The sequence below is a fragment of the Talpa europaea genome (genome assembly GCF_964194135.1).
Source record: "Talpa europaea genome assembly, chromosome: 2".
In the NCBI taxonomy this organism is placed as follows: Eukaryota; Metazoa; Chordata; class Mammalia; order Eulipotyphla; family Talpidae; genus Talpa; species Talpa europaea.
Window position 1 is genome coordinate 68807543 of NC_140068.1, and position 25559 is coordinate 68833101.

Sequence of the window (25559 nt, forward strand, 5' to 3'; positions counted from 1 at the left end):
GCCAAGAAAAAAATCAAATGAAGAGAATGCAAATTGAAATTTGACTTTGTTTATTGCCCCCCTCCCAGAAAAGTAAGATACTTTGCATTAAAAAAATCAAGCTTTGTGCTTGCATCGATCTCAAAGAAATGTAAACTAAAATTTGATAAAAACATTAGTCTAGTGCAGAATATTTCAACTGGAATTCCCAGTGGAATATTGAACAGCTCATACCATGCTCTTTCCAGGGCAGATGGGTGTTTCTACACTGAGACATGGCTGAGAAGCCTGGGCATAGCTGAAAGTGTCTTAGGCTCAAATCCATTTCTAGTCACCATTTTGGGAAGTCAAAAGTATGGTTTATACACATGAGCATATACTTTTTTTTGGATATCAGGAAGAAAAGGCATTACAAGGAGTGTTTCCAAAGTACAATTATGCGGTTAGTTTTAGTTCCCAGCATTAGTTGCAGATTGACTTCTTTAAAAGTCTTCCATGCAAAACAATGGAAAACATAAATGAAATTTCTAGAATGCAAACAGATATGCTCTTCATTGAAAAAAGTGGTTCTGTGATTGTTTTGGAATTTAATTTTTTGTCTTCTGGGTTTCCAAACATAAGACTTTAAAGAATTATAACGTGAAAGCCTGTGGAACCCTTTGTTGGCCTCATCTTGTCCAGCTGAACACGTAGGGAAGATGCTACAGAGACTGCTTCAGCCCTTTTTTGGTGCTTTTGGAAAAAGAAAGGAAGGGTCTCTGTAAGCATCATGAGGCCTGTCATGTCACAGCCCAAAACAAGTGGGAATAACAAATACAGTGAAAACCAGAACACAACAAAAAACTTCAGAAACAAAACCCAACAAACAGCACACATATAAACAAAACAAAGAACAAAACTCAAAACATCAGGGAAATAACACTGATGTGGTCCGTGCAGAAATGTATAAATACAACTTTTCACAGAGTGAGAGCTTCCAGTTTGTTCAATTTGGGGTGTGTGTGGATTTGAAGTTTCCTCTTTTTCTACTTGTTAGAAGCATCAGTGACTCTCACTAGCACATCGACTATTAACTGATTTGATAGATTGCCTTGTTCTGTCATATGAAGCCAGGTTTTAAACAACAATTGGGACATAGTATTGAAAAACTACTACAGGCAAAACACAAGTTGATTGTCTCCAACAATGCTTTTGATCATGAGATATCTGGTTCAGATTATTATCCTGAATGGTAGAGTTTTATTGGAATGACTCTGATATGAGTTCACTATGATCGAATGCAGGGAGGACCAGTTGAACTTTCCAGAGATGATTGGGAAGCCCGGCGGGTTAGGGGTGTGAGTGTGGGGTCCACCAGTGAAGACGGTGGGAACAATTTGTACCATCCGATTACCATACTCGACAGATCAAGTTCTTCTAACAAGATTTGAGCCACGCCCATAAAGCATTTATGGTCCATTCTGCCATAGTCGCCCCAGACAATCACCTGCAGAAACAGAAATGCAATACAACTTGATCTTGCTCTTTCACATTTGAAGAGTTGTGAGCAGCTACTCTGTAACAGTGGACCCATTAAGGAAGGAAAGGAAAGGAATATAACTAACACCAAGGAGAAGGAATAGGTAAGAAGATTCTAACATTAAGGGTCCCAAAGAGATACCATGGTACTTTTTAGATTTGATGGAATGCAAGCAAATTATTCCTCTGTCAATGAGGGGTATAATCTATATGAATTATGCTAAACAAATAAATATATGTTTATTTATATATACATAGTCAACACCTTCTTTAGGAAATGTTTAATAAGCAATGTGCACAGAAATATACAAATTAAAATTTGCACAAGCCAGGAAGGTAAAATAAGCCAATGCAATATACAATGGAGAATGCATATGAAAGAGTCCATACAAAGATTATTCATTAAATTTATTCTATATAAAACATGTTAGTGAAAGGGTAGATTAAAAAATAATTGTAAGCTGACACCTTCGGAGGATTTGTCTGACAATTCTGATTTGATCAGATGATTAATAAGTCAGTGAGCTCACCAACAAAGACCACAATCTGGGCCAACTCCTGTTAATTTCAGACAAGTGTTCCATCACACTTATTCCTAGGTTCTATTTCCAATCCTTAGTCATCTGTAAAGATTCTTGATTGACCTCATTCTCTTGATTTATACAGACAAGGGTGGTAGATCCTCTATTTTCAATTACTGAAAAGTTGCCAAATCACACAATCTCTGTGATCCTCAGACATAATCTTTACAATGATATTGATGGCACATCGTATATCACGTGATGTATGTTAGCACCTAACAATGCATCTGACATTCAACCAGTATTCCATATTTGCTGGTCCCTGCATGCTTTTCCTTTCTTTTCTTCCTCTTTGTATTCCATGTCTGGAAGAGTAATGCTCAATAAAACATTACTAGCATCATTTGACTATGTCTGTCTGTCTGTCTATCTATCTATCTGCCAATCATCTAGAATCTACTAAGGAGAGATGACATATGGGAAATTGAACAAAAGTAGGAGAGGATGTAGAGGAGGATGAATAGAGAGAGAAAATAAAATTTGGTTTTCACTAGATCCAGCAGATATTTTAACACTATGCATTATTTGCTTTGTAAATTAATAATTTGATTTCTTTTCTACTCTGGATATATACTACGTTTCTCTTTACTGAACCTTATTGCCTTCATGTTTTCCTACATTTTCTCAACGTTCATATGGATAATGCAGATACCACAATGTAAAAAGTCAAGCTCTTACTGACCTGAAGAACTTTACCCTGTGGACTTTCGTCAAAAACCAGGGATTGTTGATACAAAGGATCAAGGGTTTTTCTTGCAATCCTTGTCTTCTTCTTGGCTATACAGGCCCCATTTTCCAAAAGATATACTTTGACATATGGAGCTGAACAAAGGTAATATTAACATTGAAAAAGTTAGTCCTTTAGGTTAAACTGACTTATTAGAGAATGCCTTTTATTTAGAGAATTAGAATATTTACTGAAATCACTGAAAATTTCCAGCGCTCCATACATTCTATTTCTTAAAACCATAGTAGCAATACTTAACCGCCATGTTCATTTCCCGTCAATATACATAAAACCATAAACCATTATTTTTTACACTTGTAGATGTACAGAAAAAATAATTGACACAAACTAAGAAATAATTATAACTGGATTTTTCTTATTATAATACACTTTATAATACTTTTTGAATAAGCATGCAAGGAAATAAGCATTCAAGGAAAAAATCAGATCCATTCTGATAGACTCAAAAAACACAGAAACACACAGCATATAAAATTTAAATGCAGCAAAGGTTTGAGGTTTATGCTTATGCAATATTCTCTTGTGCAAGCTCAGTAACACCATTCCTTACCGGGTGTAGATTTGGAACCAGGTTTTTGTGTGAGGCTTCGTGCTCTAATAACTTCAACTTCTAATTGGCCCTTTTTATCTTCCATTCCAATCTGTATATCACCTGCAAGCATGTGACAAAAAAAGATACATGTTCACAGTTACTTGTGAATAAATAAATGAGGCCTGCAACAGACTACAAATTATGATCTAATGTGAGCCCTGACCACACTTTCCTTCCCCATCTCCAAATACGGTCTAAGAATGTTTCTCTTTAGTAACTCATTTTATGACGGTACATATTAGTTTACAAATCACTTAAAATGACAATGCCAAAGTATCTAAATGATTTTAGTAAGAATGTTTACGCTCTATGTCATCTAGTATATAATATTTCTTAATAAAAAAGTATAATTATCTGTATTTCCACTATGTAGAGAAAAACCCACTAATATTGTGGTGAATATTCTAACATTCATTCATCTATTTGGGGGCATTTGGTTTGTTTTAGATCTGAGCATACAGCAAAGGAAGGGGAGGGAGGAGGTCAAAACAGGAGAGGGAAGAACACAAGGAAATATGATGATGGTTCCCTGGTGATATGGTGGGAGAACTATGGGGACTCCAATGATGGAAGAAAAAAATTAATAAAAAAATTAAAAAATACATCCTAACACTCATAAATATGCTTGTAAAAATCTCCCTCATGCATTTGTGCTGTCTCTTTCTCTCTCTCTCTGCAATATACCTTCTTTTATTGACTCCATGGGCCAACAAATAGGTATGCTGTCGCCTATTCAAAAATCAGATCCTTAAAACAAAACCAAAACCAGATCCTTGCATGGACATATAGGTAACTTATATTGCTGTTATTAAAATTGCTGTTATTGAAACACTGTAATGAAGTGTTTAATAAAGAATTTTTGCACACTTGGTCTATTATTACTTGAGCATGAGATCCCAGATTTTTAATTATTGGGTTTAATTTTATGCACACTTATGCATATTACCAACTATCATCCAAAATATTGTATCAATTGGTAATATCAGCAGTAGTATCTGTCTTCCCATTTCCACAACACACTGCTAGTAGCATTAGCAACATGTCTAGTTTTAGCTGATCTGATGGTTTAAAAGTTGTATTTGCACTTCCTGGATTATTTGGGAAGTGAAATAAATTTCTAAATATTTTCAATTCTTACTCCTCATATCAGGTTCTATCAAGATGTTCTTTTTTTCCTGATTGATATGCTACCTTATCTTTGGAAATGTTAAACAGAATTATTTTTATGTTATATTGTTAGTTGAATTATCATTTTCTCAGTTTTGAATTCTCTTTATGTATAATCAGGTCAATTGACTAACCTTGTCATTCATTGTTTTATAATTTTGTTATAAACCTCTCAGTTCCTAGAGGTCTTTTATATTTTTCTTTTATTCTGTTTATAAGGTTTTTTAAAAAGTCACAAACATGCATAGTTTAAAGGATCAAACTGTTCAATACAATGTGCTCTTGTATAAAAGATTCACATCCTTTTTTCTCAACTTCTTGCCTTCTAAAGGGTATTGCTTTCAAAATTTTCAGTATTTTGATCTGATTTATTTTTTGCTTTCTGGCACTTGCCTCCCTATTTCTAAACACTATAATTATAAATTATTTTCTTATTTTTTGTTTTAGTTATTATTCTTGACTTCTACTTTCAATCTCTCTCACTGTCTTCCCCAAACACTTGACATTTTCTGTTACTCCATCCTATCAATATTAATATTATAATTATGTAATAATTATAGTGAAGTGAATATTTTTACTTCTCATTTCTTGCACAGCTCTTCTTTTTTACTAAGCCTAATTAGTGTCTTTTTAAAAAAATCTACTTATATTTTTACAATTGAGTATAAAATATTTTTTTAAGTTGTGGAGTAGAGAGATAATTTTATTAATTTTTTTCACATAGTTGAACATTTGTACCAACATTCTTTATTGTATAATTGACCTATTTTCCTCCTGTGAAATAATACCCTTACCCTATACTTGGATATATTGTAGACTCTCTCTTGACAGGGTTTTCTGGTAATTCAGATGCATGACAAGCTTTATTCATTTTGAGAAATGTCTCAACTGAGAAAAATGAATTAGAAATTAAAATAGTCATTTGATGCCCAAAAATAGATGACTGGATCAAGAAGATGTGGTACATATATACCATGGAATATTACTCAGCATTCAAAAAAGATAAACACATGCAATTTGCAGCAACATGGATGGCGCTGGAAGGGATCATGCTCAGCGAAATAAGCCAGAAAGAAAAAGAAAAATACCGGATGGTCTCACTCATAGCAGGAATCTAGAAAACTTAAATAAGGGACCAGGAAAATGAATAACTATAAGAAAGTGAAAATCAAAATCAACAAAAAACTATGAACCAGAGACACTTTTAGGGGGGCGGGGGCGGGAGGGGAGGGATTGGGGTCAGAATGGGGGGGCTGCAATTGTATGGGGAATATAAAAATAAAATTTATTATTTAAAAAAATAAAAATTAAAAAATTAAAAAAAAAGAAATTAAAATAGTCATTTGAAATCAGCAGCAAACTAGCTAAAATCTTGCTTCTCACTTGTATTAATACTATGCTGCTTTAAATGACCATGTCAATCTGAAACATTAATTTTCCTGGGATAAAATGATTCTTACCCATTGCAGGGGTGGCAAGTGTCTGTCGGCCAACAAGTTGGGCTGGTCCCAGTCCATCAAGAAAATCACTGAATTGACTGTCTGCTCCTAGTCGCACTCCCGGGAATATTAGGCTGTTAGCAAAAGGGCCAAATCAGAACATTAGATCTCCTAATATTCTTTTCACTAATTTTCATCTGATTGTTTTGCTCATGAACCATAACCAATGCTTAGATAATTGGTTTCCTTATTCTTTGCATTGCCTCTGTACAAAGCATATGATCCAAAGCACTGATTGGGGAAAGGTCTGAACTTTTTTTTCCCAGTGGAAATTATACCCCCCATATCCTCCCATAACTTTTAAATTGGATTCCAACACTATATATGACTCAGAAGTATAGGTTAACACCACTTCAGAAGTATGTTACCACAAAACACCCACCATCAAGGCATCTATGATCTTTAACACTCTATGATCTGTCTATTCCGGAAGGCTTAGTTACACTTTTTAATATACTAAGTTTTCTGGATTCTTTCAAGTATAACCCCTAATTAATATATCATATCACTGACATACAAAATATAAGATGCAAGTTTTTATATAATGAACTTTACATAAATAATTGTCTCTGAACATAAAGAAGCATTTATGCTAAATTTAAAAAAATGGTCACTAATATACTGAATAAATAACCTAACTTTTCCATTTATAAATGAAAATGTTTAATTTTGTCATTTTTTAAATTAATTTTTTATTTATACAAGCACTGAGTACAGTGAGAAGCGCGGGAGGGTGAGAGAATTCACCAGAGCCAGAAACAGAACAGACAGACTGATGAAATACACTGCTGAGAGGAGCAGCAGGCGGCAGGAGAGGTCTGTGCGCCATGTGGGACCCTCACCCAGTGGCTGGGGATTGAACCGGTGCTGCAGAGGCTGTGGGCCGCTTCGCAACCCAGCGCTTAACTGCTGCGCCACTAGGGAGGCCCAATTTAGTAATTTTTGAATGAATTAAATTATTTTTAAAAAAATGGTCACTAATATCCTGAATAAATATAATAACCTAACTTTTCCATTTATAAATCAAAATGTTTAATTTAGTCATTTTTGAATGAATTAAATTATTATTTTATTTGAGATTTTAGTTAGTTCAAATGGAAATGAATAGGCTAACTGGTCTTTTCCTACCTGAAATTCCTAAGCTGGCAGCTTCATCAGAGCGGTGTCTGTGCTCCTGTGCCTTGTGTATCCTGGGTACCAACAGTCATGTTTGTTATGTTACGTAGTTTGTGTACTTTTTGCACCTTTTAAGTCAATTTTCTGTTACTTTCAATGTTCTTTCATACATATTTTTTCTTTACAACCAAGGGATTTAGGGTACATGTTTTTATCCCATACAGAGACTATGAAAATAAATCTGTGAGAAGTTAAATGGCTTATCCACAGTGGAGACAAACATTATTTGATTTGTTAGTTTCCATATCGGAGAATAATGTCTCCAATGTTCTATTTGCACACTAATTTATAATACTTCATTATATCCTGGTATTTTGCAGCAAGTTTATCTTCATAACTTTCATGACTGCTGATTTTTGTTCTCATCTGTATTTTGCTGGGAGCAATGCATAGCAATAATTTGATCAAATAAATGGACACAGTAGCCTCAGGAATGTGAAGGCTTATGAACATTCACATGGTATAATTTTGTATCATTTCTGAACAAAATATGAAAATGCTAATAAAAGAAATTATCAATATTAGATTGGTAAATGTAAGATCTGAGTGGGAGTAATCAAATAATTATGAAAAAATTGTTCATGGTAAATCCTCAAGTAACTCACTACAGATTAATGATCACTTATTTGCAAGATATATCACCTCATTAAAATTTTAGTTTTACCAGGGAAATTCTCAAGCACAGAAAAATACAGGTGCTGTGCAAGATCTATACAGAATGGTAAAAAAAAAACAAAACAAAACAAGAAAACAAAACAAATAGTGATTTTTTCCCTCAAAATTAATTTCCTGAGGTAAAAATGAGTTTGTTTTGAAAGCAAGAATATTTAAGTTGCTACTATGAGATTGTTAGCCTTTTAACAACAGAGTTCAGAATACATTGGTGAACAGGAAGAAAATGGAAATTATTATAGTTGCTCATTTCTAAATTTGAACTGAGATTTTTTGTGACAAGATCAGACTATGAGTTTTCCTTTTGAAAGAATCCATTAATTGTGGCATATCTACACTAAATTTCCAACAAAGGACAATTCTGAGCTTTTCCAGATGATGGAAAAAGTTTAGGCATGTTATCCCCGCATTTCTTCATCCCTTTGAAAGGTCTGAGCTCACCACGTGCTTATCATAAGAGCTCAGGCTGTGTTAACATGGATTGAATAAATAAAACGGATTATATAAAGCAGCTGCATAACACAAATGGCTTTGCTTTTCACTAATGACCAGAGGTCCCTGCCTCGAAAGCTACACAGGTGTGCGGACACCACTTACTTTCCCTCAGAGCTGTAGCTGTTGATGCTGCCGTCAGTAGATTCCCGACTCGGTTGCCTGACCATCTTCCTCATTTCAGCTGCCATTCCTGTTTCTGTGCTTCTCTGTATGGTACTTTTTAACTTCTTATGGCCCGACTCTGATAGGAGAGAGTTAAAAGAACTACTAAGTTATATTTAGACAGTCTCCCCAATTACTGATTGACTCTGCAAATACAATGGTTAATAAGCACATAATTAAAATTTTAACCAGGAAGAGTATCTGTGTGAATAATCTCTTAAATCTTTTTGCTGATTGTGTGCTTTAGCCAACGGCAGCTGTGGAAGGTGGACCCTGTCATAGTTCGCAGGGAACCAAAATAAACTCTTATTACTGCTGCTGACATTGTCAACTTCGTTGGAAAAAACGTCATGTGGAAAGATAAACCATCTCATAGGTTTCTCTTAAATTGTAATTCTCCAAACGTGCATGGACAGACCTAGAAAGATGGATCATATTCTTTAAAGGAGAGGATGCACTGGGAATCAAGAATGAAAAATAGCACAGTTTTGCTACTGCCATGGATCAGCAATCTTCATAAAGAGAAACAGTAATACTTCATTCAAGGATTTTTGCAACACTTTAATACTCATGATGTCATTTGATATGTCATATAGGTTACCCATGTAGGTAGAACAGGTATTATTTTAATTTCAAATTTTTATCACTGTCTCATGGCCTTTTGGCTCAGCTGCATGACTTCTGACTGGCAATCTTGGGGTGTCTGGATTTGCACTGTGACTTATATACACCCTGATCATTTTCTTGGTGAACTTTTTTTTTTCTTGGTAAACTCTTAAGATCAATTTTCACGAGCCCCTATGACATCACAAACCAACATTCTAGTCACAGTAGAGAGACAAAATTCTAAAATATTTATTTGATTGCAAGACTGAGCAGTCTCAGAGATTAGACAAGCTATTAAAACTTTTAATGTCTGCCATGCTTTTTATACCTACATATTCTGTTTGCATTTTTGGTTTTCTATTTTTCATACTGTATCACTTTAATACCCATTCATAATACATGAGCAATGACCTACGCACATAACTACATACATACATTACATGTCTATTTCTATACGACACGTGCATGAAACATATATATTTTTTTCAATCCCCATTAAACTTCTGCGAATCAAGTGCCCCAAAACACTCCTAGATAAATCATATGGAAGACAACACTTGTTCCCTGTCATTTTTGGTCACTGCAACCCTTTTGTAAATTGTCTAATGAAAGATACAACTGATTGTGCTATATAGACTCAAAGTTGAATATTCTTTACCTAAGAGCTATGGGGAATTCTTTAAAAATAAAGAAATATGAATGTTACTCCTTTGCTCAAGATCTTTGAGTTTTATTATTAAAGTTATAAGAAAAGCCAAAATTGTCATCATGGCCCATAAAATATCATGATCTCATCCTTCACCCCATCTCACATGATCACTGCTCTCCAGTCACACTTGCAAGGGAAAGGCCTCCTTGTATTTTTTGAACACTAAGTATGATGCTTAAGGCCTTTCTTCTTACTCTCTGTCCCTTCTGATTTTCTTGTCTCACTCCCTCACTTTATTCAGGTCTCTGCTTTAAAGTTAATACCTCATTTTCTCTAGTCCTTATTACTCTTTAGCTCCTTGCTATGCAGTATTTTGCCTCATAGCACTGGTCCACATGCCATTAGACTTCAGTTGTTTTTCCAGTTAGAGTTTAATTTACACAAGGAGAGGAATGTTGTAAATTTTCCACTGGTTATCCCTAATATCTACAGTGGTGTTATAAACTTGATAATGGGATTGCACCATGCATAGGAAGGTGCAATTTTCTCACACCATTTAATGTTACATAATACAAACACAGCTACTTTCTTTGTAATGAGAACACTGTTACATTGCATGGTTATGTAGTGATATAATTAAATGTCTTATTGATGAATATTTGGTATATGGTGCTTCCTTGGTGGCTCAAGGGATTGAGTGCAGCGCTGTGAAGCTGTCTGCACACTCTGCGGCGTGAGTTCGATCCCTGGCCAGGGAGATACCCACAAGCAGCAGCAGACCTCTCTTGACTTGTCCGATGCTCCCCTTAGCAGTGTACTTTGGTCTATCTGCCTGTTCTGTTCCCCCTCTGTCTCTGGTGAATCCTCTCACCTCCTACATCTCTTTATTTATTCATAAATAAATAAATCTTTTTTTTAAAAAAGAGTATTTGGTATCTTTCCAGTTGTGACAGGAGAGTTTTTATAGGATAACTTTCTAGAAGTTAAAATGCTGGATAAAGTGTAGGAATTCATTTAATATTAATAGCTATCTCTAGGTTGTCTTAGAAATATTGTAGCAATTTACAGTGCTACTAACTTTCATATGGAGATACCCATTTTCCCACCTAAGGCTTAAAGATTCTCAATTTTTCCACTTGTTGGTCCCTGTCTTGCTCACTTGACTTCTCATTGTGGAATATGTACACTCACTGAGGGCAGGGACTTCATTTAGGACCATTCTGAGTGTTATTTAGTTCTGTTTTGGTATTTATTTATTATATATCGTAACTCCTTCTTAGATGTAGTTTCTTTATGAAGTCACCATGGTAGAGCATCATTTCATTCTTGCATATAATACTGACCAGGTTCCATTGGAAGGGTAGGGGCAGAGCCCGAGAGTGTATTACCAGAGTATATTGAGCCAAATTTATTCTGACAAACATTTACCCAATGCAGCATGAGGCAATAAAGCCAGGATGGAATATCAAATTCTTGTTAAAAATAATGAAGATAGTGGCTAGAAAAATGAGAGCAAACTTTAAACTTAAATGAAGAGGTGATGCTGTAAACTAGAGGAGAAAGAGTTAAGAGTAGCAGCATTAAGGAGGTTAAAGTTAGAATACTTTTTCGAGTTTTTCATCATCCATCCATCCATCCATCCATCCATCCATCCATCCATCCATCCATCCATCCATCTACCCATCCATCCATGCAACAAATATTTACTGAGCACCTACTGTGTGTCAAAACTGTTCTCAGTGTGGGGGATGCACTGATGAATGACACACTTCCTACTATTACAAAGCTTATATTTTAGTATATGTATATACAAGAAAGGCAGTGAATAAACCAATAAATATAAAATATGTTGGTAATAAGTCTATGGAAAAAAGTTAGGCAGGATAAGGGGGTTAGAGAGTGACAGGGATAGAGCGACAATGTTTTCAAAAAGAAGTCAGCGTCTCATTCAATAGCATCATGAAGTAAGGACACAAGTCATGAAGGAACAGGGAAATAACACCCACGATAGAATTGTGGTCCTGGTCCTGGTGATTGTGGTGAAAAAGGTGTGACTATGGCAGTCAGGAGGGGCCAATGACTTGTCAGTAGCACTCAGGTGCTCAGGATTCCTGTCCACTCTTCTCAATGCTAAGACAACAGATCGCACGCCTGGAAGTCCAGGTGATGGTGAACCACGGGCTGCTAAGACCTGATTTCTCTCGCATTTCTTAACAAGCTTCCCATGGTTGTCATTCATTACATATTTGTTCATTGAGTGAAAATTAAAAAAAATTAAAAGTTAATAGTTTTAAAAAGGGGTATACATAAGATATATCCAATGTCCCTGAATTTTTACAGAAGTTTTGAATCTTAGTAGTTTCCAAAGTATAAAGGCAACCCCATTTTGAAAAACATCCTTTGGGCCTCCCCGGTGGCACAGCGGTTGAGCGCTGGGTTGCGAAGCTGTCCGCAGCCTCTGTAGCGCAGGTTCAATCCCCGACTGCCGGTGAGGGTTCCACATGGCGCGCAGAACTCTTCTGCCGCCTGCTGCTCCCCTCAGCAGTGTATTTCGTCGGTCTGCCTGTTCTGTTCTCCGCTCTGGCTCTGGTGAATTCTCTCACCCTCCCACGCTTCTGACTGTACCCAGTGTTTGTCTAAATAAATAAATAAATCTTTAAAAAAAAAAAAGAAAAACATCATTTGAGAGCTTTGTCATTGAAGTTTTTTTGTACCTACTTGATGACGTCAATTTGAAATTTACAGTTTTAAAGTTTTTGTTTTAGTCCTTCTGAAATGGCAAACATGGACTGATACCATTTTATTCTAAGCTGTTGTCTTATTCATGTTAATAAGTATTCAATGTAAAGAGCCTAAACAATTTTGAAAAGGCTCAAGTAAAAGCTGAATGAAGAGTTCCAACTACAAAGTTGTCTTATTTTAATTCATAATATTATAATAATTAATATTAATAACTAATATCTGAAATCAAGATTTAGAAGGAACATTGTTTTATAGTTGTGGAAAATACAAATTTGAAGAAGTATAATTCATACAACAAATACCAATTCAACACTTACACTGGGTCTAGCATTTTCTAGATGCTATCGATAGAGCGATGAACACAACAGACAAAAACGCTGCCCAAACTTCATGCGTACATTCTAGTGATGACAATGACTTGCTCAGCATCACACTAGCAGCTGACCGGATTAGAAACCTGGTTTTCTGACTCTTATTTGTGATCATTCCATTATACTACGGTTTAGCAAAATGCAAAGTCTGATCTTATTCACTTTACAAATAGAATAGTGTACTAATGCAGATATTTTCATGTATACAGTGTCATATGGGCTTACAAGTTCTTTTGAAAAACATTAAAAAAAAACCACACAAATTAAACCAAAATAATCCCTAGATATCTGACTGCAGAACTAAGGCTAATGGAGGGGGAGGGCTGCGTGAGAACAAAGGAATGAGAGCATGGATGGTGGGAGTGGGGTGGTAAATAAATCTGAGGAGGTGTGAACATATTTCCCCAAATCACAGCCAGTGAACCAATGCTACCACAAATGAAAATAAATAAAAACACATAATAGTCTATATATGTACAAATGCATAAACAATCGGTATTTCTCTCTCTATATATACTGTAATTATAGCATACATGTTCCATGCATATAATATTTTAATATAATGCATTAAATAACTAGGTATTAGAAAATACAATGTTTAGTCAGAATACCACTTCTGAATTATTTATATCTATTGATGAAAAAATAATAAAGTCATAAAGTTTACTATCAAATTATGAATTGAAACCTGTGATCTGAAGTCTGTCCCAAGTATTCTTTGAAGAACAAAAGGATTAGAAAACTAGCATATTTTAATATTCAATATCCACAGACACATGAGAAACTAAGCTCCATAACATAAACTAAGATCCATAACATTTGGGTGCAATATTTTACCCATACTCTGGAAGAACAAACTCTCATGGAATGTTCTAAAATGTGTCATATTTACATAAGAATTCTTTCTCTTTATATTTAGAGACATGTTATTTTTGGAGACATCTCCCCCACCCCAATTGATTTTTTCATGCATTCTGTAAACACCACTAGTCTCCAAGTAGATATAATCGAATAGGTATTGGTATAGGTGGTGGAGCTACACCAGCAATAAGGAGAGCACATACAAGTAAAACATAAATTAACACAGTAACTTTAGATAATGATTTAAGTATCATGAAAAAATATAAAGCAGAAGAGACTGTCTCAGCAGAGGGAAAGTTACTTTTGATTACTGGGCAGGAAAGACTATTTGTGAGAGTATATAAAAGTAGCCAGACATGCATACATTTGAAGGGAAAATGATCCAGGTAGAAGAATGAGTACAAGACACTGAGTGATTTACTTGCCATGGCTTGTCGGGAACCTATGGAAGGTTGAATTAAGGTAGAGGGAGAAAAGATAAAGTGGAAGAGAGTGAATGAGCTGTGGGGTAGGACCTACCGGAAAACAGCCCAGATTTTTCACAGTTTGAAGGGAAGACCCAGGAGAGGCTCATGATCTACTTTACATTTCTGAAGGATCACTCCAGCTATTGTGTAGAGAATAAATGGTAGGAATTAGAAATGTAAACAGAGAATTACTGGAAACCTACTTTCCAATGTAAGAAGAGATAAATTGTGGCTTAGGTTTGTGTAAGAAATAACAGGGTGGGCTTGGATTATATTTTGAAGTGGAGCTGAGAGTACTTGCTTTATTGGTAACTTTTAGGTATTTAGTTAGGATCACTAGTTGAATGCTAATGTTATTTACTGCAAAGTGGGAGGGACTTGTTGTGGGTGGTAGAAATTATGTTCTTTTGGATGTTTGAGGGGTTTCCTGAATAAGTATGTGAAGGTAAAATGGGAAGTGTACATGTGAGTCAGGACCACAAAGGCTATGTCAGGGCCAGAGATAGGTAGGTAGATAGATACACACACAGACAGGATGCATTGGTATGCAGACAGAATTAAAATGCACAGTACTAAAATTAATAGGAATATAGTACAGATAAAAAGAGTAAACAAAATGAGGCCAGGGATATTTCCATGATTAGAAACTCATGAGAAAGAAACTCAAGACTGTTAAGGAGTCTACAAAAGACCTTTTAATGTACAGGTGGTGCAGAAAGCAGAAGAAACTGTTTCAAGAACAAAACACATTAATGTATTGATCATCATTTAGAAATTTAGTAGGCAAAAGACAGAGAGGTAATGATAGCGCCTGATTTCCAGGAGATCACCAATTTTGAGGAAAATAACTCCAACGAAGTAGTAGGGCGGGGAGTCTGATGCAGTGGACAGTTGGAGGCCAGAAGGAAAAATGTGTAAGCAGAGACAGCCCCTGTGTCTTTTTGAAAGGGTCTGCTGTCACCCAAGTGAGAGCCACGCTGGGATAGGGGAGGCTATTTTTAAGATGTGCAATGTCAATGCTTGTGTCTATGCAGCTGGCAATGATTAAATGCATGGACAAAAAAACCATTTTTTTGTCTGATATTATTGGTTAGAGGGGTGATATACTGTCTGATAATCATCTTCCAGTGAAAGCAGTTTGTAATGCCCAAATGACTAGTCAAGTCCACCAATTCATTGGAAGAGTTAGTAAAAAGGTATCACCCAATTGATTTAACAATTTGGGCCCAAATGATTAATGTAATCATGTCCTATTAACTCACAAAAACTATAGGGTAAGTACAACCTTCTGATTGTTCTGAAAGCAACAACTGGGATCAGTGTTAAAATTTATTTTTTCTTATATCTATAATAACAAAACTCAGTTATTTTAAAAAAAAGTTGTGGTATATTTACTTATTCAAAAAATTATTCCTGTGTCTCTGAGATGCGATACTATATATATAAGTGTGCAAAGAAAGAGGCCCTTCAATCATCTTATGATTGAGTAGGAGAGATTGAAAAGCAAGTGTTTATGAAAAGTGTAGGTGCTCTCGAAAGGATGCATTTTAGGATGTAGTTAGCTTTAGGCATTTATCTTATGCAATGCAGTAATGTGGAGAGAGGAAGAAAAAGGAAGAGAGAACAATATAAACAGTGCTTGGTATGTCACCAAATAAGCATGTAAGCCACAGAGATCATGAGATGAGAAATGCAAATCTCTTTCTTAACTGTGTTTCAGTTCCTGAAAATAATTCTGGTGTTTATGATAATTTCTAAAATAAACTGCCTTAAAAAAACCCCAACTACTTTATCTGGTGTAAACACAAAGCAGCAATAACGGAGCCAAACTGTAAAATCTAAGAGATTATATATTGGTATCTGAAGGATTATCAATGGAATTTTAACTTTAGTTATGGTGAAGGGGGAGACTGCAGACAGTGGAGGTTGGGGAGGGAGATGAATTATATTTCAGTGCAGAAGAGGAGGATTCTGAAAGGTCTTAAGATAATAAAGAGCCTGGCCCCTTGAGACAACTACATTTCCAGAATGCCCAGAGTTGAAAGCAAGTTTAGTGAAGATAGTGATCCTGAAGCCAGAGAACTAAGCAAGGGGGACTCACATTGCAGGTCCTTTTATCTAATACTCTCAAGATGCAGGATTACCTATTATTTGGACAGCTGTTTTATTTATATATATTATATATATATATATATATATATCTGTTCTTAATTATCTCAAGGTCTTGGTCTTCCTAAAACCTGTATTGTCCACATAAAGTTGTGTGTCATTTGTATCATATACAATATGATACAGTAGTATTATCATAGCTCTCCAATAATTAATGCAAATATTTAGCAGTTCTTTGTTGATGCCATATGTTTCCAATGTCACGGTAACCACAGAGTTGAAAAATTTTATAGGTATCTGTTCTAATAGAGCCATCATTTCTGTTTTATAGTTATTAGACAAGCAAACAAAGTGTTATCTTGGTGGGACCAAGGCTTTTGATATATTTCATCCCAAGTCAGATCAGTACAACTTATAAAAATTTTGAGGGTCTTATGATTGTTTTTAGAAAACTGCATGAGGTTTATATTGTTTATATTGCACTGTTTATATTGTTCTCCTTTCCCTTTTCTTATGGATTTCCTTATTCTCAATTCTATAGTGTTAAGAAATTACTATGTGATGGAAAAAAAAAAATTCTCTTGAATTTTCCTTCAAAAGAAGTCTTTTCCAGTGATGAAGTAAGTAATCCTTTTTTATTCCACTCCCATAATCTAGATAGATAGGAGGTAGATAAAATTATTTTACTGCCTGGCACTTTAAGTTCTCTATGGGATTCACCAGAGACAGAATGGGGAACAGAACAGGCAGACTGACTGAAATGCACTGCTGAGGGGTGCAGTGGGTGAGTCAGGAGAGGTCTGCTGTGCCATGTGGGTATCTCCTTGGCTAGGGATGGAACTCGTACTGCAGTGGGTATCTTCATAGGTTGCATCTTAACCCCTTGCGCTACCAGGGATGCCCTCTATGGATACTACTTTTGAAAAAGGATTTCTGGGTGCTGAACACTGACTTCCCCACAAGTTCTTCTCTGGCTAGCAGTTACTCTCTGGTAAGAAGTCTGATGCTGTCCTGAGCTTCCTGATGCCTGCCTGTCTGTCCTATCTGCTAATAATAAGGCTAATAAGGTTGCCAAAAATTTTTAAGTAAAGAGATTTATGATCAATAAAACACAACACCTGTGCAGGCAAGGATATAAGATGTATGCATGGTTGGGTTGGGGGGGGATCATTCAAAATGCTGAAGTTCTCCTCCAAATTGTTTGCTTTCATCACTTCAGTGTTTTCCAAGTGTATCCAGTGGTCCTCCCCCACCCAAATTTAGATGTTGCGGTTCTAACCTTAGTACCTTAGAAAATGGTTATATTTGGAAATAAGGCATTTAAAGAGGTGATTAAGTTAAAAGGAGGCCCCTAGAGAGATCCTAATCCCATCTAATGGTGTCCTTATAAAAAGAGGATGTTAAAACACGGACACACAGACCACTGTGTGACAAGGTAGCTAGGGGAGGCCCTCTGCAAGCCAAGGAGAGAGGCTTCAGAGGAAACCAAAGTGTGCCCACATCTTGATCCTAGACCTATAGAACTGAAAGAATATAGACTTAAGTTCTGCTATAAGTCACCCAGTCTGCGGTATTTTGTTATGACAGTCATAGCAAACTAACAGATCTAGGAAGTAGCCACTATTATTTTAAAACTCTAAAGGTACCTTATTTAAAAAACACGATGATTTAAATGCAATTTAAATAATCACCTAAATGGCTAAGGATGAAATTAAGCCCCAAATACTGGGATGGATTTGTTTTGGGTTACCTTGTTTAAAAAGTGGTTTGAAACTCAAAATGGATTAAAGAACTAGACATAAGACCTGACACCATAAAATACATAGAAAGAAATATAGGCGAAACACAACATGACATGCACCTCAAAGACATCTTTACAGACATATCACCCAAAGCAGTGATAGTGAAGGCAAAGATAAACAGCTGGGACTACATCAAATTAAAGAGCTTCTGCACAGCAAAAGAGACAATAACAAAAACAAAGAGAAACCCCACCGACTGGGAGAACGTTTTTGCACACAACACTAATGATAAAGGACTGATCTCAAAAATCTACAAAGAGTTGATGAGACTCAATAAAAAAAAGAAAATCATCCAGTCAAAAAATGGGCAGAAGAGCTAAAAACAAACTTCTCTGAAGAGGAAATGCAAATGGCCAATGGGCATATGAAAAAATGTTCAACATCACTTGTAATCAGGGAAATGCAAATCAAAACTACAATGAGATACCATCTTACACCAGTGAGAATGGCACATATTAAAAAAACTAGCAACAACAAATGTTGGCGAGGTTGTGGAGAAAAAGGAACTCTCCTGCACTGTTGGTGGGAGTGTAAAGTGGTCCAACCACTATGGAGAGCTGTGTGGAGATTTCTTGACCTACTAAACATAGAGCTTCCATATGATCCAGCAATTCCACTCCTAGATATTTACCCAAATGACACAGAAACATTAATTCCAAAGGGCACCTGCGCCGCTATGTTTATAGCAGCACTATTTACAATAGGTAATCTATGGAAACAACCTAAATGCCCCAAAACAGATGATTGGATCAAGAAGATGAGGTACATATACACAATGGAATATTACTCAGCAATCAATAAAGATATACACATGCAGTTTGCAGTAACATGGATGGAGCTAGAAGGGATCATGCTCAGCAAAATAAGTCAGAAAGAAAAATACTGGATGGTCTCACTCATAGCAGGAATTTAGAAAACCTAAATAAGGGACCAGGAAAAAGACTAATTAATACAAAGTAAAAATCAAAATCAATAAGCAACTATAAATTAGAGGCACAAATGGGGTGGGGAGAGGTGGGAAGCAGGAAGGACTAGGGTCAAAATAAGGGGGGTGCAATTGTATGGGGAATATAACCAAAATGAAAATGCATACATTGTGCAAAAATGAAAAATTATGTAAGAATTATATAAAATAAAATATTTTAAAAAAGTGGTTTGAAGTATTGCATGGGTATATCTAAATCATTTATAGGCATAACTTGAAAAAATATTTTGGGTTCAGTTCCAGAGCACACAACATTGTGAGTTACATGAATTTATTAGTTATCCAGTGTAAATAAAGCTATGTTTGCACCATACCATAGTGTATGAGGTGTGCAATAGCATCCTGTCTAAAAACAATGTGCTTACCTTAATTAAAAGTACTTTATTACTAATTAAAGTATGTACATGTCTTTTGTGTCATAAATGGAACTGGAGGGGATTATGATAAGCAAAATAAGTCAGAAGGAGAGAGACAATTACTGGATGATTTCACTCATCTGTGGAATACAAAGAAACAAAATCGACTATGGTGGAGGATTTTGAGGCCTGGGGTGTGGTAAAATGCATCTGAAGAGATGTGAAACTACACCTCTGATTCATATACAGTGTTGTAAACCAACATCACCTCAATTGAAAAAACAAAATATGTTATTGCTAAAAAACACTGTCACTAAGTCTCCAGGGAGTCGTAATCTTTTTGCTGGTGAGGGCTTATAAAAAATACAGCATCGGGGATGCACAATGGAGTGAAGTGCAATAAAAAGATGTCTGTCTGTATTAACAGCTTTTGACTTTCAGAAAATAAGACGTCAGATTTACTTGCCCAGAAGCCTAAGTATATAACAATATTTAGATCAATTGCTTTTTTCTTCTTTGATTTAATGTTAGTAGTTGGTCTTCATTTATTGTGTATAAACCTAAAATATCTCCTTACTTTCTACCACCCTGACTATAAAAATAAAACAACACAGAAAAAAGCAAATGTTTTATGTATGTCTCAAGGTATTACTATCTGGGAAATCTTTCTTCTACTAATTTCAAAAGGGAGTCTAACACTTTAAGTGCTGGCTGGACAAGAAGTGTTTTGAGAATGAACTCTAGAAGCACACTGTTTGGGACCAGCACTACCACTTACTAGTTCTGGGTCTGCAAGCAGCTCACTAAACCTCCGTATGCCTCATTCTCCTCATCTATGCAATGGGGTGAGAATACCACCTAACTCAGAGGATTATTTTGAGTATTAAGTCAGGTAATGCCCATAAATCTCTCAGGACTGTGACCTGTTTAAGCACAATACACTCCAAAGTATTTTGCACAGATGAGGTTTCCAAGTACAATGAAGTTAATTATTCTCATTCTACTTACAGCACATCTTTCTGTGCTTCCCATTTAACTCTAAATGTTATTTACAATGGAACATAGGTAAGTTGTAACATTTTGCAGACATTACTCTTGGCCCCACTATCCATTCTTACCCTTTTCTCTTAGTGAGGGAACCCCTCCCACCCTTCCAGCTCAGGACCAAGCACAGTTCTCTTTCCTCTGTCCTTTGGATGGCATGGGGACGTGATGGTGGGAGTTGCAGCAGCCACTCTGGACTTAAGGATGGAGAACATGCTGAAGCTGGCAGAGCCTAGGTCCTGACATGAGGGAGTCAACACCAGCACCAGAATGGACTATCCACCTGGACTGTGACATGATTCTTCACTAGTCACTATATCTGTGAAGAGTACACTTAATTCTAATTGAGATAGGAGGCTTGGGTTATTGAATTTGTCCTCTGCAGTTACGTATTTGAAAGAATGTCTCCCCATCTAACAACAGAGCTAATGGAAATTTTTGTTCCTTATGAAATCCAGAATGTAGGGCTAGAGGGGAAGAGCCTAGCAATAAATAATGTTCATTAAATATCATTTTGTATAAGGTACCCTGCAGGTTACAATAAACAGAGGCATCCTTTCCTATTAGTTTAATATCCTGAAACAAATTTGCATGCATAAAGTTTCTAATTATTGGAGATAACTGTAGTGCACCATTATAATGGGCAGGAAAAAGAATTTGAGATCACAATGGAAATGAGTAAACTTTTCCTGTAATTATCAAACAAAGTAGATCCTTTAAGAGTCTCATATTTCTTGAAACAAATTGGGTGGATTTTCATCAACGCTGGATTGGTCTGATATGAGCTGATTGGCCCACATGACATTCTTTTTGGAGACCCAGCAGAGCAACTTACAGACACAGCCAGCAATTGCTGGAGATCTGAAATAGGAGTACAACTGATATAGGAGAGACTTGTCATGTATGACCAGTTATTAGTGATGGAGCGCCCCACAATGAAATGCATAGTCCCAGCACCAGGCACTCTGTATAGTGGGTGGTAAGGGATAATCAGGCAGTTTCTTATTTGGGGGCAAAATGTATCAGGAATTCATTTGCTGTATTAAGGCTTGAGATTTTCCTGGCAGTGAGAGGTAGAGAGCATGTGTATATGTGTACATCTACATGGAGAGAAGTGTAAATATAGAACAGTTTACAAGCTAATTACTAAAAAGTAGCAACAAACATTATCTACACAAATGCTACAGGGATGGAATAAAATGATTTTGACTGTCTCTGAAAGGTGAAGTTCTTTTAAACAGGAATTTATGGTTCCCTTCCATCTTTTTTGTTATACACCTTGTTAACATTGGCCATGGTTTCTTAACAAATAAAGGGCCTGTATAAAGTAAAATTTGACAAACATCAAATCACAAAATGAGTTAATCAATCATTAGAGTTAATAAGAACACATTCAAGACTATGTAGTGACAATCTTAGTTCAGCCCTTAAACCATCTGTTCCTCCTTTAAAGGGCTGTTCTCTGCCCCTCTGTGGTTAGCCCTCCATATCGCATGTAGCCTTTCCTTCAGACCAAGAGGATGTGCCCACCCTGATGACCCCCTTCTGAACTGAGCCTCCAGATGCCTGGATCCTAGGATTTCCAGCCACCATGACTCCAAGTTCACATACAGGGCTGGTCCATGTGTCCTTCCAGGGTCCAGCCTCCTGAGGATGAGGGCCACTGCCTATCTGCTTGTCTTAAAATCCAACTAGGTGTAGACAATGCATGAAAGTATGCAAGGCCCCAGGAGATGCAGGACAGAGCCAATGGGTGTAGAGGGAAGAGGGTGGTGATAGATCTCAGCCGGAGATGGGCGTAAGCCAGGTTCAAACACACAACTCTGAGTATTTTAAATGGAAACTTGACCCCCTCAGTTAAATTATGGAAGGATTTTTGTCAAGGTAGGAAAGTAAAGGCCTTTCACTTGGTTTTGTTAGCCTAGCACAGAACTCATTATTATTTACTTTTAAAAATTTCTGTTTATTCACTTATTTTTTATTGAAGGGAAGCTGGGTGGGGTAAGAGCATGGCAGCAGAAAGACTTACACTTCACAGGCTAAAACCAGGATGGGCTAGCACATATTGTGATGTCTGGCTTATAACCTTCATATAATCTGACATTTTTCTATGAATTTTTAATAGAATGTGAAAGAATTTGCTAATATTTGCTTTAAGCAGAAATTTTTAAAAAAACAGGTATTAATCTTTTTAAAACTATAAAATTGGAAATTATATAGTCTCTTAATGCTAGAATTTTTTTAAGAATGAAGAATTAATTCAAATGCATTATCAGCCACCTCTTTCCTCTTTTGTTTATAAAATTAAGAGGTAAGAAATACAGGTAGTCAGAGAGAGATCTTCACTACAGATAACTTTGAAAATTAATCCAGTTGCCATCTTGTTATTAAGGATTTTCAGAATTTTATTTGAAGATGGATTACTTTCAATCCTATTAGTAAAGCTTACAAACATGTTCACTAGCAAAGTTCCAGAGGATCAGCAGCCAGAAAATCTTGCAGAAGTCCCATATCTCTGTGATATCTTAGTTACAAAACACTATGTTCACTGCACCTATTTTACCCAACCCTTGCTCCACTCCTGCTAGAGACCTGCATACAACCACAGATACTGGATGCCAATGTAGAGGAAGCATATCAACTTTGGGAAAGCAAAAACTACTCAAGTTGTCTACACTCTTGCAAAATATTCTATCAGCAAATGTTCCACATCAGCTTGTTATATCCTAATTGGAGGTTTATTTCAATTTATGATTATTTACTATATCTGATAGGTGCAAGTTAGTTCTTCACCTTAATTTCTTTCAAATACCAGTTGACATAGCTATTCTAGAAAAGGGGAATTAGGGCCTTCCCTGGTGGCGCAGCGGTTGAGCGCTGGGCTGCAAAGCTGCCCGCAGCCTCTGCAGCGCAGGTTTGATCCCCAGCCACTGGTGTGGGGGGTTCGATCCCCAGCCACCGGCGAGGGTCCCACACGCCAGTTCGATCCCCGGCCACCGGTGAGGGTCCCACATGACAAGAGAGACCTCTCCTGCCGTGCCCGCTGCTCCCCTCAGCAGTGTACTTCGTCAGTCTGCCTGTTCTGTTCCCCGCTCTGGCTCTGGTGAATTCTCTCACCCTTCTGCGATTCTGACTGTACCCAGTGCTTATATAAATAAATAAATAAATCTTTAAAAAAAAGGGAAATTAAAATTGGGGAAAAAAGTTAGATTTTTTCACTAAATGATCAGAATGGTAATTTATGGTTTAAGAGAGAGAAAAGGTATACAGATCAGCTAGAAGGCATAGAAGGGGTTAAATTAATAAATTAGAGAGATTTTGCAGATTCTAAGAGGAGAGAGAGGAGAAAGAATCAACAAGGGGCAGGGAGGAATGGAGGGAGAGAAAGAGAGACCAACTTTCCCTAGGCACAAAGACCACAAGAAAGAGGGGATCACCAGCACATGCTACTCTGATTAGCTGGTTCTTGCGAAGCAACACACTGTGCCAACTTCACTTCCCATTAACACTGAGATCAAACCACATCTCAGAGTATGAATGTAACAAGTGGGAAAACAGGCAAATTAATTAGGCCATGGTAAGCTGAATGCCAGAAAGCTCTTAAGAGTAACTTGGGGGTGAGATGTATGACACTGATGAAGAATGAGTCCATGACCCAGAAGATTATAACTTATGTAAAAGCAGGTTAATTTGAACCTGAATGCTTGAGGAAGTTAGGAACTGTTGTCTGATTGCTTCCCCAGTGACTGTGGTTAGAAAATGTGTTAAATAACCAAATGAAGTTGTATAATAAAAGAAAAAAAATGACAAAAGAAAGAGAAAATATTTAGAGGTGTAAACTGGTAGAACAGAGTATTAAACACATTGAGTCTTTAACTTTCACCCTAGTACCTTCCATCTTTAGAAAATTAGGGGTACGATAACTAGAAATATGCAATGCAAAAGATTGAACTGTGTGCTGATCAAGGGAAAATCTGGAGGTAAGCAACTCCCAGAACTGCGTTAGAGAACATAAGGAATGTATTAGAGAATATAACTGTATCTTAGGGAATATAAAGAAGGAAATGAACTGTTTGATTTTGGTTTAGTTATATGCTATCAATTGAATGTTTGTGTCTATACCTCTTCCTTCTCCCCAACTCACTTATTGAAACCTAATACCCGATGTGGTATTTGGAGTTGGGGCTTTTGGGAGGTGATTATGTCATGAGGGTGAAGTTCATGAATGGGATTAGTGTCTTTATAAAAGAGATCCAAACACCTTGGTGGTTTCTTCTACCATCTGAAGTTTCAGCAAAAATATGGCTATCCATGAAACAGAAAGTAGGCCCTTCCCAGAACTTGACCATGCCAGCAACTTGATTTTGGATTTCTCAGCCTCCAGAATTGTGAGAAATAAATACTGTTTTTATAGCCGGTCAGATATATAGTATTTTGGTTATAGTAGCCTGAACAGACTAAAATACTACATACCTCAACACGTGGGAACAAATGAACTTGGTCAAGATTGTGGAGTTGATAACACTTTTCCAAAAGGAAGGTGCTATGGTATAACTTAAAAACAAATCTGACATTTTCCATTAGAGTAGAAGTCAATTTATAAGAATGTTAAGTATTTAACACATTGTCACGTTATCTAGTATTAAAGGAGAAAATGATTTCATATTGGCAATTCCTGTTTATTTTGAGCCCATATCAAATAGGAATTAAAAGACTACTGAAAATAAACTTTGAGTTTAAAATATTGAACATAAATGATAGATGAATTAAACTGATCCAGTTTAGAATAGATCTGAAACTTAGCACTGGAAGATTAAAAATAAGTGATCTCATTCAAATTGCTTAAAGAACCCAATGTGAGTAAGGTTAAATCCTTGGCTTCTGGTCACAAAGCTCCTTAAAGTCACAGTGAAGATTAGAGCTTGAATCTTTCTGCTTCAAAGTCTCTGGTCTTAATGCAGATGACATTTCAACATCT

At 36.3% G+C, this 25559-nt stretch overlaps 1 protein-coding gene across 50 annotated transcripts in view; it reads right to left on the minus strand.

Annotated features, from left to right (window-relative positions):
- Nucleotides 1–1125: 1125 nt before the first annotated feature.
- The window catches only part of RIMS1 (regulating synaptic membrane exocytosis 1), a gene marked incomplete at its 5' end in the record, with an annotated part of 207984 nt that continues 183550 nt past the window's right edge, over nt 1126–25559 (minus strand). For all 50 annotated transcript variants that reach the window (XM_084259628.1, XM_084259652.1, XM_084259651.1 and 47 more), the window contains 5 exons: nt 1126–1465; nt 2761–2900; nt 3377–3478; nt 6046–6158; nt 8530–8668. In XM_084259628.1, the coding sequence (XP_084115754.1) occupies nt 1247–1465; nt 2761–2900; nt 3377–3478; nt 6046–6158; nt 8530–8668 (713 nt within the window). In that variant the 3' untranslated portion in view covers nt 1126–1246. The remainder of the gene's footprint in view (nt 1466–2760; nt 2901–3376; nt 3479–6045; nt 6159–8529; nt 8669–25559) is intronic.